Source organism: Silurus aristotelis (genome assembly GCF_946808225.1).
Source record: "Silurus aristotelis genome assembly, chromosome: 11".
Lineage (NCBI taxonomy): Eukaryota > Metazoa > Chordata > Actinopteri > Siluriformes > Siluridae > Silurus > Silurus aristotelis.
Window position 1 is genome coordinate 13780915 of NC_139584.1, and position 15188 is coordinate 13796102.

At 36.3% G+C, this 15188-nt stretch overlaps 1 protein-coding gene across 1 annotated transcript; it reads right to left on the bottom strand.

Annotated features, from left to right (window-relative positions):
- Window positions 1-180: 180 nt before the first annotated feature.
- Window positions 181-15188, bottom strand: samd10a (sterile alpha motif domain containing 10a). Its single transcript, XM_083553714.1, has 5 exons — window positions 15006-15188; window positions 11298-11479; window positions 6030-6198; window positions 1975-2115; window positions 181-910 (listed from the first exon to the last, which is right to left on the bottom strand). Exons 1-5 carry the CDS (start codon window positions 15016-15018, stop codon window positions 888-890), a joined length of 528 nt encoding a protein of 175 aa, XP_083409840.1. The 5' UTR covers window positions 15019-15188; the 3' UTR covers window positions 181-887.

The window sequence follows — 15188 nt, forward strand, 5'->3', positions numbered from 1 at the left end:
TTTTTACTTTTTAGATCTATGAATGGTTTGTATGTGAGAGAAACTATGGAGAGAATGTCATCCATTTACACTGTGAAATTTCTGTAATGCTCTACTGTTCTGAAGCTCGGTGTGTCATCAAAGTGACAAACAGACAAGTAACACCTAAATTAATGTAAAGCAAAAATCATGGCGCAGTGATTTCTTTCAGATTATTATTTTTTTAACCACAGCATTTAATTCAGTGAGTGTTCACAATGTGAAGTCCTTATGAGCTTGTTTTTTTTTTAATCACCCCATTTTTTCCTTCAAGCTGTTTTACAATACCACTCTGACATTTCACAGTTAGATGTGGTACCTGGGAAAGGCATGTCAAGGCTTGCTGCTTTCTTAATTTTTGTGTAATTACACTGTAGCTGATTCCATCTGTCTTCTAGATGACATTTGTCTTTTGCAAGATTATTACAGTGAGCTATTGTGCAGTGGAAAATTACCCACTCTGTCTTTGTGGACTAAATCTCTTGTTGTCATGAAAATGAAAAATGCTTCCACAGAGCAAAACAGGCTTAAGGTGAACAGCAAAATACATGTTTCCCAGCACTCCTGGTTCAAGTTCCAGAGCCTTGTGCTCAAAGAGACACTACAAAGCAGTGCAGTACTCTCAGAGGGGAGATTCAGGTTCGATTGTTTATTCTGCTTGTTGCTGCAGATTCAGTCTGTGCTCTTCAGGAATTTCAGATGGACATGAAGGTTTAGCTGGTGATGCTGCAAGCTCTGCCAAAGCCTCAGTGGCCGGTGGAAGTCAAAGACAGAGGTCTCTTCTTGCATACACACAGCCTGTGGCCCCATACCTCGATGCCCTCTCACAGCATACTGAGCCTGGCAGAGCTTCCTACGCATGGCTGTAGCTATGACAGGTTCCCAAAAGTCCCTGCAGTCAGAGGAAGAGAAGGAGAAGAAAGGAATGAATACATAATCCTCCCAAGCAAAAGAGATCCTGCTTATATGGAGAAACGAACACAATCACTCTTTCACTTTCTTTAGAATTCGCACCTTGTGCTTCATTTATTGCTGAATAAATGAGCTTATATAGCTGGATACAAACAAATGAATTCATAAATCATTTGTTCCTACACATTTAAACAGGAAATCTAGTATTCATGAAAATCCAGTAATTGTAAGAAAATGTTTGAATTCTGTTCATCCTCCTGAGTGTGCGTAAATGTATTCATAAGAAGAATAACTAATGCAAAGCTTGACTTCACATCACATAATTTGCATGAATTACTTCCCTTTTACATCTGGCTTATACTGTAAAGATTACATTTAAATTAGTTTATGTTCGCAGCTTTTTCCATTTCGATTTATTGAGCATCTTGCTCGTGAAAGAAAAGGTTGTTTAGAGACCAGTACGATTTTTTTTAAACAGAGGATGAAAGCTGGCTTATAAATCTGTTCGGTTTACCATGGCATCTCCTTTGAACGCTGTGCAACACTTTCAGCATGATGGCTGAGACACCTCAAACAATTTTCAAATTGCTTGGTATGCATGTACCCCTGGGTTTAGTGTAATTCTTTTTTTTCCTCCTCCGTTTTCATGTCACACCATTTTCTTGTAACTGCACATAATTCACACCTAATTCACCTTGCCTGTAATTTGTCTCTAGATTTTACCCTGTTCTGTCCTGCAGCACTACAAAAAAATTTTTTTTACTGGCACAGAAGTAAGAAATATCTTCTGCTTCTCCTTTTTCTCCAATTGTTTAGGTTGTCATTTTATGTTTCCTTTTATTGTTCACTTTATGGACTTTTGTAGCCATAGCTAAATGCAAATAAGCTGTGTTGGGTAGACAGTTTGAACATTATGGGTGAAAAAGAAAGAAAATAAGCGTTTTACAGAGAACACAGAATTTACACAGAACTATAATAACAAAAATTAATAAATGCAGCGCTCATGTCTGTCTAAATCAGTTTCCCAACCCAACTTCCTTTCACCTCTGCTGAGAAGCTGAAGGTTGCGTCTCTCCTCCTGGACTTGCAGTTGCAGGACCTGCTGAAGAAGCTCCTGTCTGAGCGTTTCTTGAACCAGACCCATCCTCTCCAACTTCTCACCATTCAGTCTCAACAAAGCTCGGCCTGAGAGAGCGAGAAGAGAAGGAGAGAGGGAGAGAGAGATTGAGAGAGAGTAAGGAGAGAGGGAGAGAGAGATTGAGAGAGAGTGAATAGAGAGGGAGAGAGATTGAGAGAAAGTGAGGAAAGAGGGAGAGATGGTCCTTTGAATTACATTAGTTCTAATATTCTAATGTTTTGTTTATTAATGAATACGTATGATAGACACAAATAAATACTGTAGAAAGAAATGCTCGTTTTTTAATACAAAAAAAAAAATTGCTGTCTCTGGTGATAAAAGCACTGTCATGTCTGCACGAGATGATGTTCTTAAAAAAGATTTAGCACCACATCATTCTGTGACTGTTTTTTTTTTTTTTTTTTAAACCGAGCCGAATAAAATGCAAATTAATATGCTCCTAGGTGGAAGTGTTGATTGGATGGCGAGCAAAAGATTAAATCATGTATAAAATTGGGTCACTGTCCACACAACAGCTCTTACACAGGCAGATACAGATGGGCTGACACACACACACACACACACACACACACACACACACACACACACACACACACACACACACACACACACACACACACACACCGGAAAGGGAGCTGAAGCCTGAAGGTCATCTGTGACTCTGCAGAGTTTTAGTATGTCTCTAAGGTTGTTTTCCTCCCTGCTGTTTTTTAAAAAGAATGCCAAACACAACAGTCTGGCAGACATGTTGTGTTTTAATTAATATGCTGATCATTTTTACCTTCCCTGTTCTCACCTATTTTTGTCATGATTATTATTTCCACCATCTATTGAATTACATTTTTTGAAAGCTGCTTTGTTGTTGAAGTTGTTAGGATTAATCGAACACTGATGTTTTGAAGTAATTTCCTTTTAATTAGCCAAAATTCTTGAGGGGAAACTAAGCCTGAAATCAGGAGGATCAAGTACTTGGTTTCCAAATTGCTGTTAAATCGTAGACAGATCTCACCTACTCATTGGGATCCTTCAAGCAAATCACAAGTGGGGGAGTTTCTGAGTGTAATTATGGCATACTGCTGAAGCTGCTCCCTGAGAGCCAACCAAGCCTGAAGTTATTTTCAAGGCCCTGAAGTCTACTGTGCTTGCTGGCTTTCTAAACCCTTTTGTTTTACAGCACTGAACGGCCAACCACTTTACTGCCACTCTACTCTCTCAGTATCTCGGTCATTCTCCCTTGTCTCTCTGTCTCCTTTTGTCACTTGCATAACATCTGAGCCCAGATGCTTTATGTTCAATTAGAGAGAGAGGACAGGAACAGTGAGCCAGATGGGACTCTCTGAAGAAGGAGAGGGAGGGAACAGAGAAAATTTACATTTACATTTACAGCGTTTGACAGATGCCCTTATCCAGCGCGACTTACATTAATGCTTTGTAGCTCAAATTTAAAACATGTCCCCATTCTAGTACAAAAAGGTCAAGGTCTGAGAATACAATCAAAATTGTGAGTAGGAAATGCAGAAGTAGAGGTTTATGGAAAATATACATAGACAAAGGGACCTAGAAAAGCATACACACACTCACAATCAGTTACATGGCAAGCCCCCAAATACTAAACAAATGTTTTCTACTTTCCTGAAACAGATTTATGTACACAACATCAGACTCTATTTTGTGGAGGTAATATTAGATAGTGACAGAATGTCCTCATTAAAATTAACTAATGATTCGGGGCTTCTGTGCCTTCTTTAACTCTGCTGTAATGACTTCAGATCACTGAGGTCACCAGCCACTCTAAATGCACTGATATAAATTGTTGCCCTCTCTCAAGGACAGGGCTTACATTAATCATTAACCAGAAAAATAAGATTTTAACATCACCATTTTAACGTCACATGCATGCACTTATTCGTATCTAGAAACAGCACTGATCAGGTATTGATTCTTACATTAATGAGAATCAGAATACTTTATTGATCCCATCAGGAAATTGTTGGGTTGCAGTTGCTCTCAGTAAAATTAAAGTAAAGATAAAAGTAAAATAAATACTTTATACAAACAAATATTTGTAAATTTGTAAATAAATTAAATTTTATTAATTAAATATATATATATATATATATATATATATATATATATATATATATATATATATATATATATATATATATATATATATATAGTAAGTTATATATTAAGTGAAAAGAAATGTGTAGCAGTAGTGAAACAGATTGCAGAAAAGTCAGATTACAATGATAGTAACATAACCTGCACATGTAACAATTATTATTATTATTATTATTATTATTATTATTATTATTATTATTATTATTGCACTGAAATTGCTCAAGATATTACCTTTAAATTAGTGTTGCATGAAAATCTATAACTTTAACTATGCCTATATCGTCTATATCTACATCATGGACCAGTTGTTTAACACTCATATTAACATGCAATAATGGATCCACGCATTTCTGTAACAAGGTAACATCCTATTCTAATATGATGATTACTTTCATGTTAAATGACTGCATAGTTTTACTTTCTACCGCTAGGGTTCTTTTTAACCATGGAAATTTGGTTCTACACTGATTTTCAATATATTTGACATGAATAAGTACTGTCTAATTGGCCATGTATTTGGTATTTATGTTTTTTTACTTTTTGTATGAATTTAGTGATGGCTATGTACAGCATTGTTTGTGCAGTTTGAGTATTCTTCTTTTAGACGACCAGTTCAATTAAAAATCTAAATTTTAATTTAGTCTTGGCCAATTCCCACCCACCAGTTAAGCCTCCCAACAACTAGTAATTGAAGAAGGCACAGACCATTACTGATAATGTAAAGTAAGGGTATGCCATCCCTTCCTCTCAGAAATCCACACCAGTTTTGCTCTCTTAAGGCTTTTAACCTTAGAAGACTATAATCTCTGGATTCTAGAACAAACACTTTTTTGTTGCATCACTTGAGAGTGACAAATTTTAAACAGATAATACTAACGTCTTATACCAAAGGCTCCATTAATTCATAGTTTGGATGGACAGATTGATACATTTCTGATAATGCACCTGTCCTTTTAACAGCTTGTAGTTGTATTTTTGAATTACCGCTGTAGCTAAAAAATAAAACCATTGCCATATTTCATGGAACTGAGCATGAAGTGTACATACAGACAGTGGTGAGACAGGATCTAATTCTAAGTAATCAAGCCATAAATAAGCCATAGTTCCTAAACTTTTCAGAGAAAAGTTAACTTTTCTATCACAAAAAATACCTGTCAGTTAAGCAAACTGATAAAAATAAGCTTCTTATATCATTTGGTTTTTTTTTTTTTTCTCCTGTGTTGCAATAATTTAATAATAACATGAAGTTGGGTACAAAATTTGCAAAACTTCAAAATGATAAAAAAAATCATCTCATGTATTATTTTTAATAAATGCAAAGTTTTATAGATGTTCCTTTATTACTTTAATTCTCCTGCCATGTGTTTTGGATTACTGCATATCTCTGGTGGTTGTTTGAGTCATTTTACTTTGACTCTTTCATAGTGCATTTTTTCTGTGTTTTCGATTTGCACCTGAAACATATTAAATTATTTTTATGTCTTATTCTTGTTACTTGTTATTTAATGCCTTCAGCACAAAGATTGTGTTGACATCTTATAATCATTAGACAGCACAATGGGGCACAGTCTAGTAAATCAGCTAGTTACTTTTCAGTATTTAGTTTTACTGTAGAAATACTAACTAGAACACCCTGTTGTGTGGAGAGGGAATAATTTTTTGCAGACAAAATATATAAAGTTACATTTTATATTTTTTAAACATTTAGACACAACTTTGTCATGCAATCCAGGAGCCAGCTTCCACAATTACCTGTATTAAAAAATAAATAAATAAATAAATAAATAAATAAATAAATAAATAAATAAATAAATAAATAAAATTCTAGAGAATGTACCTGTAATGGCGTGATGCGAAAAAGCCTCCACGTAGGTCAGATAGTTGTGAGGACAGTGTTTCTTTAACCACCGACACACATCCTGTTGGGACCACAGAACCACTGGCCTAGACAGACTTGGAAGGGTTGGACTGGTATGGTACACAGAGTATGCATCCCCTGTGTGCAGCTAAAACAGAAATAAAAAGGAAAGTGAGAGACCAAGAAAGAAAACAAAAAACAATTCCGGTGAAATGGGCAAACGGATTTCAATTGTAGGTTTCGGAGTCTGTATATAATCCGTCATGTGTCACAGCTTGTTAGGAATGCTTTTTATTGATACCATAACAAGTGGCACATACACATATATGTTCCTCTAGCTTATTTCTCTTGAATAAGAAAGCAATATCCTGTGACGGTGATGACATTCAAACTGCTGCAAAGAGCTCTGGGAAATAAATCTTTTTCCCCGTAATAGCAGTGTTCTGCTCTATGTGCTGTCAGTAATTAAGATGGATTATTCCATCTCGGATTGTCGTCATTTTGGCCAACACATTGACGGACCCACAATACCATAAACAGACCTCATTTAACTAAGGCCATCAAAAAGCTATTTAGTAACCTCTAGCACAGTGCCAACACAAATGCTGTTGCAGGTGTCCCGTAAACCCAATCATATACCCTAGCTAGAAAAGCAGTACGCTGCATCATTGTTATCAAAACAGTCACAAAAATTGTAAACAGGACATATAAAGACACTGCTGACAAAACCTCTATTCACCTTTAAGTTTGATCAAAACCTTTATTGTTATTTTTAGACATTTTCCAAAGGTAACGTATGTGAATACAATATGTTTAATATGTAAAATCATTTACTCCCACAAAGTCCTTTCCATTATTCACAGCAATTTTGTGCCTTTTCTTCTATTTGTTTGCTTTGATGACCCATTAACTACCATCTGTGTATGTTTTTTTTATTCTGGCCCACTCCCATTTATCTCCAATTTTCTTTCTCCTTCACAGTTTTTGCCCTCACACTCTTTCTCTCCCTCCCTGACAGCCATTTTAACTGCAGTGTTCTCTCTTTAGTGGCCCAAGGGAGATCTTTCATGTGTAACAGCAGATACACATGTGCACACACACAGAGCTGAATCAGAGAATAGTACTCTCTATTTAAACTGGTCGGATACATATGGCCTTTTTCATCCCATTCATTCTCTTTGGATGGAACCACAAAAGACTTCCCCTCTAAAAACAAACAAACATATAAATACCACTGAAACTAATAATCAAACACTACATTTGCAGGAATATCAGGCTTATTTATTTAGTGGACATTTATTTGCAGGGCAGATGCCGATCAGTTGGACTTCTGTCCATATTTCTGTTACTGACATCACTTCCCCAACATGACAATGGTAGTGAAAATACTACGACTGTATAAATACCCTTCATGTCCTGGCTATTAATGTTTTATTCAGTGTTGTTGAGTGAACGTGTAGGTTCAACAAACAGAAACCTGCTCCTATTTCTCTCTACTCAGTCAGACTGACACTGCTAGTGGATTTATGATATGCAAATAATGGATGGTGGATGGCACATGGCCAAGACTAATTTAGGTAGAGAAAATAAGGGAATGTTTAAAAAAATATATACAAAATTACAGTTACAAGAGAAAAAAAATCACTACCTGGACAAGTAATATACTTTAACAGTGATGGAACACCACATCTCACAGACATTGACCAATGACTTGTTGGTCTTATGTTGAGTGTGCAAACACAATCTGCTATATGATCATATATTCAATTTATTTTTTCAGTCTTATAAATGTGCTTAACAAAAAGCTGACTATCTCAACATACATTAAATTAACTAATGCATTTTTGCCTAGTCAAAAAGGTTCTCAGCAACATAAACACCGTACTGGGAAAGCTATTTCATTTGAAGTGGACTAGCTAATAATTTTAAGATTTATACAGCCCCTGAATCGCAAGGCTGTCTCTGAAGGGTAATTATAGAATGCAGTAATGAGATGGAATCTGGCATACATGGCTCTCAACCTGCTATGTTCTTGTAGACTGATCACCACTATCAGCATTAAATCCTCATTATGGTCCGTCTATCTGTCCGTGTCTTTCCTCTTTTCTTTCCTTCCAGTTTTCCTCCCTTCCTTCCTTCTTTCCTCCATTCACACACAGAAATTCCTTAACAGTAATGGATGGCTACTTCCATTAGGAAAGTCATAAATACAAAGTATGGGCACAGTCCACAAACGCCCTGATCTGTCTGGACAATGCTAACTTTCATTATTTATGATAAATCATGATTCACATTAAAGCCAAAAATAGATGTACTTTTTTCCAAGATTTCAGCGGTTACTGTTTTGACTCTGCAAAAGATATTAATTAATTAATATTAATATGAAAGACTAATTATACAGGGCTTTTGATCATTGGTTCACTTAGAACAAAAAATTTAAAGTAGCTGAATCTTAGATTAGGACTAGGACATGGTGGTAAAGTAATCAGCTTTACTACCACTAACACTACCACTACTAATACTACTACTAATGATAATAACAATAATTAATAGATCATATCTTCCTCCTGATAACCATACTTATGCTAAGTTACAAGGATAAAATTTAGTTTTAAATATTCACTTGCTTGACTTGTTATAAATACATTATTAAACTTTCTTGGTGCGTTTAAATGTTTAAATTGATATATTTATATCTCAGACTTTCAATGTGGCCTTAGACTTTTGGATCCCACTGTATATAATTTTTAGAACTAGGTTACATTTAAAATTTAGTACAAACCTCTGTTGTAGTGTTAATGTTTACTATTGGTTGTTAATTCTAGTTCATTTGAAATGGGACTGAGAAAGAAGAGAGCTGAAGGTTGCTCACAGACATTTTAGATCTGGAAGAAGAAACAGACAGCAGGCCTTGTAGTCTCTCTCTCTCTCTCTCTCTCTCTCTCTCTCTCTCTCTCTCTCTCTCTCTCATTTTCTATAATCAGGAGAAAGTCTTTAAAATGTATTAAAATTTAGGTTGTTTTTGTTGTCATTTTTCTTTTTCATTTATCCTTACACTGTTGTTCCGGACACAGTTCCCAAAAATTTAAATGTGAATGTTTTGTCAGTGTTGTGATGTATGTCTGTGTACTGTTATCTTTGCACTGTGCAAATGCACTAATTCGTGTTATACGTTAGAGTGTGTGTATTTCTTTTGTGTATTTACTGTTCTGTACTGTTGTCATGTAGGCAATTAAACTAGAATTTGAACATTTAATCTCATAAATCATATTTAGTTATATAGTGCTGGGACTTTATTACTAAATAACCCAAATAAAGACAATTTCAACTTAATAGCCAGATTTGTTTACCTGAAACAGTTAATAGGGCTGAACACTTGTATAAAGATGATTTATAAGAATCTATATAGAAGTCAAGTCCATTGACTGAATCTGTATTCCCTAACCTCTGAGGGGCATGCAAGGGGGGCACAGATGGTTGCTTTGTGAATATGAAAATGTAATGGCTTACCTAGAGTTTAGCACAAACACTATGGTTCACATTTCTGCCTGTAGTGTTCAATCATCCATTACCAGTGTTCAAAAGCTAAGAGACTTTACAGTCTATTTAAAACCATTCTGGAACAAGAGCCTTTGCTTTGCTCTGCCTCCCGGCTCAACTGCATCTTTCCCATTTTCTGCAAATAAAGTCTTGATTTGGATGGATGGCTGAATAGAGAGCAATGGGGGATGGGTACGAAAGGAAGAAATGAAAAAAAAATACAGGCCAAAACAAAGAGAGTGAATGGTGAAATTATTTTGATCTTTTAATTATCTTTTATCCTTTTGACTCTTATTTCATTCATTGCCATGTCTTTGTTGAGTGCATGGTAGCAAACATGAGGAAATGCATGCATGATCTCAGCCATTTTATTAATGAAAAATGCAGTGATGGATGAGCGTGGAAGAACACCCTCTTTCTTGTAGCACGGTCTAATGTGTGGACCACAGCCATAAAAAGAATGCCTGTTTAAAGACATGAAGCAGAAGTATGAAAGCATTGCAGCTCTAAACGACAGGGTGCTTAGAAATTATCACTGCTTTCTCCCAGCTGTAAAGTCCTCATTATCCCTGTCATGCCATCATACCGTTCCTCCAGCAGTTCTTTTATTTTTTTTGATAAAGCAGAAGGAGGTAGCTGAGAACTGCTATGTATTTAAGTCACTATATTCTGAGGGAATATTCATAACTCTATATTCCAAATAGCTGTATAATTCCTGCCTGAGGATTATAAACCAATATGTTTTGCCATATCAGAAAGCTACTGGCATCATGTTGTTCATATTACACTGTAGATTGTACAGAAAGAAGAACTCCTTCATTTCCCTTTGTTTCCCTAATTTGAGAAAACAATAACAAACAACATCAGCTTATGGATTTTTTGCTCTTTGCATTGTGATATGAATTTGAAGTAGTGCAAGCTGAATTATTGGGATTCTTTAAGAAAATGGGAAATAGACAACCAAGCAAACATACCTTATACAATTTGCTTTAAATTCCACTCAATTTCATATAACCACTTATCACAAGAAATAACTGTTTATTTCATTAAAGAGATTAGAATGTGATAGATGTAAATTAAAACACATTTAAAATAGTCTTGCTTAAAGTAATTCCATTGCCTTTTTTTTTTTTTTTTTTTTTTACAATTATTTTGTTGTGTTTGCATTTTTTTTACAAGAATGCAAACACAACCTTTAGACTCGAGAGAAAATATGCTTTACGTATCTTGAAACACCAAGACATCACTGCAGAGTGAGGCATTTAGCCACCATTCACAATACACTTTGAGACTCTAAAATGGTTACAGTCTATAAGAAACAATAGCTAATGATTTTGTCTGAATAAAAAAAATAAATAAAAAAAACCAGTCAGAAAAAAGCTGAACTGAAAAAAAAAAAAAAAAAAAAAATCACAAAGCAGCTGCCTGAACAGAACACACTTCAAAAAAACATGGGAAAAAGGTTTGTCTCTTTGGCTCTTACTGAGTTATTCTAAATATTACAAAACAATTAATTAACTACTGTGAATTATTTAATGGCTTAGAAATATAAAGGAATAGGCATGCAGTGGTTGAAGTTTAAGGGTTAACTCAAGGTTGGCTGCCTCTGTCTGGAAGACATGTAACAACTTCAGCATGTCACTAAAGTCTCAGTGACTGCACTCAGACTGTACCATTAAGATGTTCATAATGGTTTTGTACACTCACTTGCAAAGTCTCGGTTCCGGGTTGCTGTAGAAGTTTGACAGTACGACCGCCTGCTGTTTTGTTCCCACGACACTCATGCCAGGTAAGATTTCCACCTGTGCAGCGGCTCAGCTGGTACTTAAAGTCCTCTGGAAGAGCCTTGTACTCTACTGCAGGACGACAGAAACTAAAGCTGGAGGCAGCTATGGAACAAGAGAGAAAAAGAGAGCTTGACACACTAAGGAGGAAACCTTTGTCCTGGCTGTTTTGTTTCACCTTCAGGCGAAACAAAAACTTGGCAGACCGAAATCCAAACAAAGTGAATTCTTTATTAATAGATAGTTGTTTCATTTTTTTATTAAAAGAAACCCTCTGCTTGTGCATGCAGATTATAGTAAGGTTGTACAACTACAGGGGTTATGTGGATATTGGATTAGTGTAAACAACAGCATATAAATTTTTCACCACTCAACAACAAAAGGACATTGTTAGTCTCATGTTACTGCATTTAAACAATCAGCACACAAAATATCACTCTAAAGTAGGCTTGCCATGATATTTAAGTTACTGACTTATTATACAATATGTGCACACGACCCCAAATATTTTCGCTGAGCTGCATATTTTCTGGCTGTGTTTTATTTTTTCAATGCTTGTTTGTTTACAAAAGAATGAATGCAATTTTGCTCTTTCATTCACTCTAGGGCTGTCAAATTAATCCTCAAACTTTAAATATTTGTATAATTCAAGAAAAAATATGCACATTCAAATTGTTTAGCTAGAACCAATTTTATTAAAACAACCTGCTGACAATAAAGAATTTGAATGTGAATTAATTTTTTCTAAAGAAATGTGCTCCTGCTTCAAATAATCTAGTTATAAACAATATTTTATTAACAATTCTTAGGAGTTAAAATGCAATTCCTTTTCGAACAGGTGAATTATGAAGTTGTTACAGTATTTTATCATTATATTAGTAGCACAGATTACTGTTAGTTTCCCCATGTCCACCTACAGACATTGAAAGGTGATGTTTTGCAGCAATGGACAAAGGATCTCTCTCCAGTTGACTCCTGCGCCAGATGTTTTGGCCAATCCCCAGCAGCACAGCTTATGTCAGTTGCCAGATATTATATCAGTCTTGCATTCTGGCCCTCTGATCACTGGTATGTGAGTGTGTGTGTGTGTGTGTGTGTGTGTGTGTGTGTGTGTGTGTGTGTGTGTGTGTGTGTGTGTGTGTGTGTGTGTGTGTGTGTACATCCTGGCTTGCTTGCCATGCATATTCTAGCACCAGCATTAATGATTCAGGAGGCAGTCTGTGTATGTTTTCTCAGTGAAGGGCGAGTGGCCAGTGTGTTTACAGACAAGTGTTCAGTCAGTGTGCACATGCTCATTAAAATCTCACTCCTCTAATTGACAATGTTGTCATAGCTGAACTGAGGACAACCAGTCAACCGTGATTATGTAAGGGGCTTGTGTATGTGTATGTGTGTGTGAAAGAAGGCAGGCAGCTTGATGCGATGAAATCTTGCTCGCCTTTCTTGCCCTTGTCCCACCCCCAACTCCGCCAGACCTCCAGACCTACAAAGGCAGTTCTCATCAAGTCTGTTCATCTGAGCATGGTCTATGTGAAGTAAACACGATCCGCTTCGGACAGAGTCACACAATAACAAAGTGGCTTTCATTACGGAGTTTCTGAAGTGGATATGGGAGCGATGGTATTTGTGTGGGAATGTGGGGAGTTATAGAAGTTAAAATAATGGCATATTATGCTATATATAGGCTTTGCAGATTCAGTCTTTTTTTTTTTTTATATAGACGTCAGCGAGCAGAACTATTGCGCTCTACCAACATAACTCTACACGTTTTGGGATGTAAATATCTTGCTGGGTGTAATTCTGAAATCAACCAAATAGGTAATTACTTTGGAAATGAACTACTTTAATCGGATTTGGAATTGTTAATGCTTACTCACCTCTAAAAACTAAAATGGCAATGCAGGATGAGAATAAATAATGCTATAAATAATCCTTCCTGCATCGTTTCAGAAAGATGATTCAAGGTGAATGACTTGCTCATAAATCTTGTTTATTTATTCACACTAATACTTCATTCATTAAAATATAAAATGAATGCAAGGGCAAAAAAAAATAAAACATTTCCTAAACAAGATAAGAAGCCAAGATTTTTTTTTTTTTTATATCCGACATTGCCTCTAGGGTTGAACTGGTGCAAGTTCGTCATGCAGTCTGTATGCATCATGCAGGCTTTGCAAACCAGTGTGGGGCTTTGAACTTCACAGGACAAGTGAAATACAACATCTGTGCAGAGTAATGAGCTCGAAGGGAAAGGCTGAGACAGGTCTGCAGCCAGCCCCTCCAGCTCTTGTGCTTAATTACCGATGCAGACGAATGCCAGGATAAATTTGCAAGTCACTATTAAAGCAGTGGTGAGCTTCTCAGCAGGTAAATGGATCTGCTGTTAAAAGAAGCAATGATCAAAAGCTAAAGTTTTCCATGTGTCTCGTTTTATAGTCTTGTTTATTTGTGCGTGAGTGTGTGCGAGCGTGTGTGTTCAAGGTTTGTGTGTGTGTGTGTATGAAATTGGATTTTACTGGTTGTAGTTTTGTGTGTGTATACATAGATGGATGTGTGGGTGGTAGTACTGAGAGTATGTTGGTCACATGGGTGGGTGGTAGTTTTTTTTTCCGATGTATTTGTATGAATGGGTGCTCGGGTGAGGGGATAGTAGATAAGGTAGGTGTATTTGTGGATGGGTTTTCAGGGTCAGTACATGAAAGTAGACAAGTGCGCTTGTAATATCCAGGATAATGTCTTTTGAACTTTCTTTGCATCGATTGCAGGGTCTACTTCCTGATGCTGCTTTTAAAAATTGTAGTCCTAGTAGTACTTTTGTTCTCGCACTTAGGTCTAAAATAGTCCTTTTTCATCATTGCCCAGCCAAGTCTAGATCCTATGACTTCTACAAACCAATCTTTAGGCGTAACACATTCTCAGGGTGCTTTGTATTGCTGTTGCATGGTTTACCCTATAAGACTCTCAACAAAAGCGACTGTCAAATGGCTAAAAGTAAAATGTAAATATGCGTATGGGTGTGTGTGTGTGTGTTTGTGTGTGTGTGTGTGTGTGTGTGTGTGTGTGTGGATGAACGATTGGTACTTTCAGGAAAGACTAGTTCAAACCGGAAGAGAGAATCACTGTAATGACAGACCAGTACTGCACTTATTAGTCTCTTGTAATCTACAAACATTTCCCACGAGCTTTCCCACAACTGCACAGAGCAACAGTGTAGTTAAAAAACATTGTGAATAATAATTGTTTTGATAAATCAGAACAATTCTATTGAAAATAGAATATGTATAAATGTATGTATACAGTATAGATAAAACAGCATGATAGCACAAGCCATTCTTTACTATATTTCATTAAAAACAAACTCCGACGTGAAATGGAAGCTCGTTTATATCTGAAACACTATCCCGTATGTTACTGTAAAGGAAAAAGACAAGGTTTATAATAGTTTTCACATCACATTTCTTCTGTCCGGAACAAACTAAACCCTAACATTTCAAATGTGTGAAAGTTTCACACCTTGTATATTTATGTAGCCTGTTTGGTCGAAAGTGGTAACCATTTGTCCACACTAAAAAAAAAAAACAACACGACCATTTGCATTTGTTTACAATAAACAAAATAAAAGGCAATTTACCGTCGACAGCCATGCCATTAAAGCGTCTGGGAATCCTCTTAGTGAAAAAGTTGGGAGATGTGAGTTCCCATTTTCTTCTGCACGACCCGACAATTTCGGCTGGATTCCGCGCTGGTGCTTTCGCTTTGCTGCGCGAGCAACCCGTCCGACCGACCGAACGACCGGCTGCGTGAGTGCGCGAGC

Excerpts from the sequence above, each read along its gene's own strand:
- samd10a (XM_083553714.1), bottom strand. Across the intron at positions 2,116-6,029 it reads TTCGCATCACGCCATTACAG|GCCGAGCTTTGTTGAGACTG; the intron begins GTACATTCTCTA and ends TCGCTCTCTCAG. Across the intron at positions 911-1,974 it reads CCTTCAGCTTCTCAGCAGAG|GGACTTTTGGGAACCTGTCA; the intron begins GTGAAAGGAAGT and ends CTCTGACTGCAG.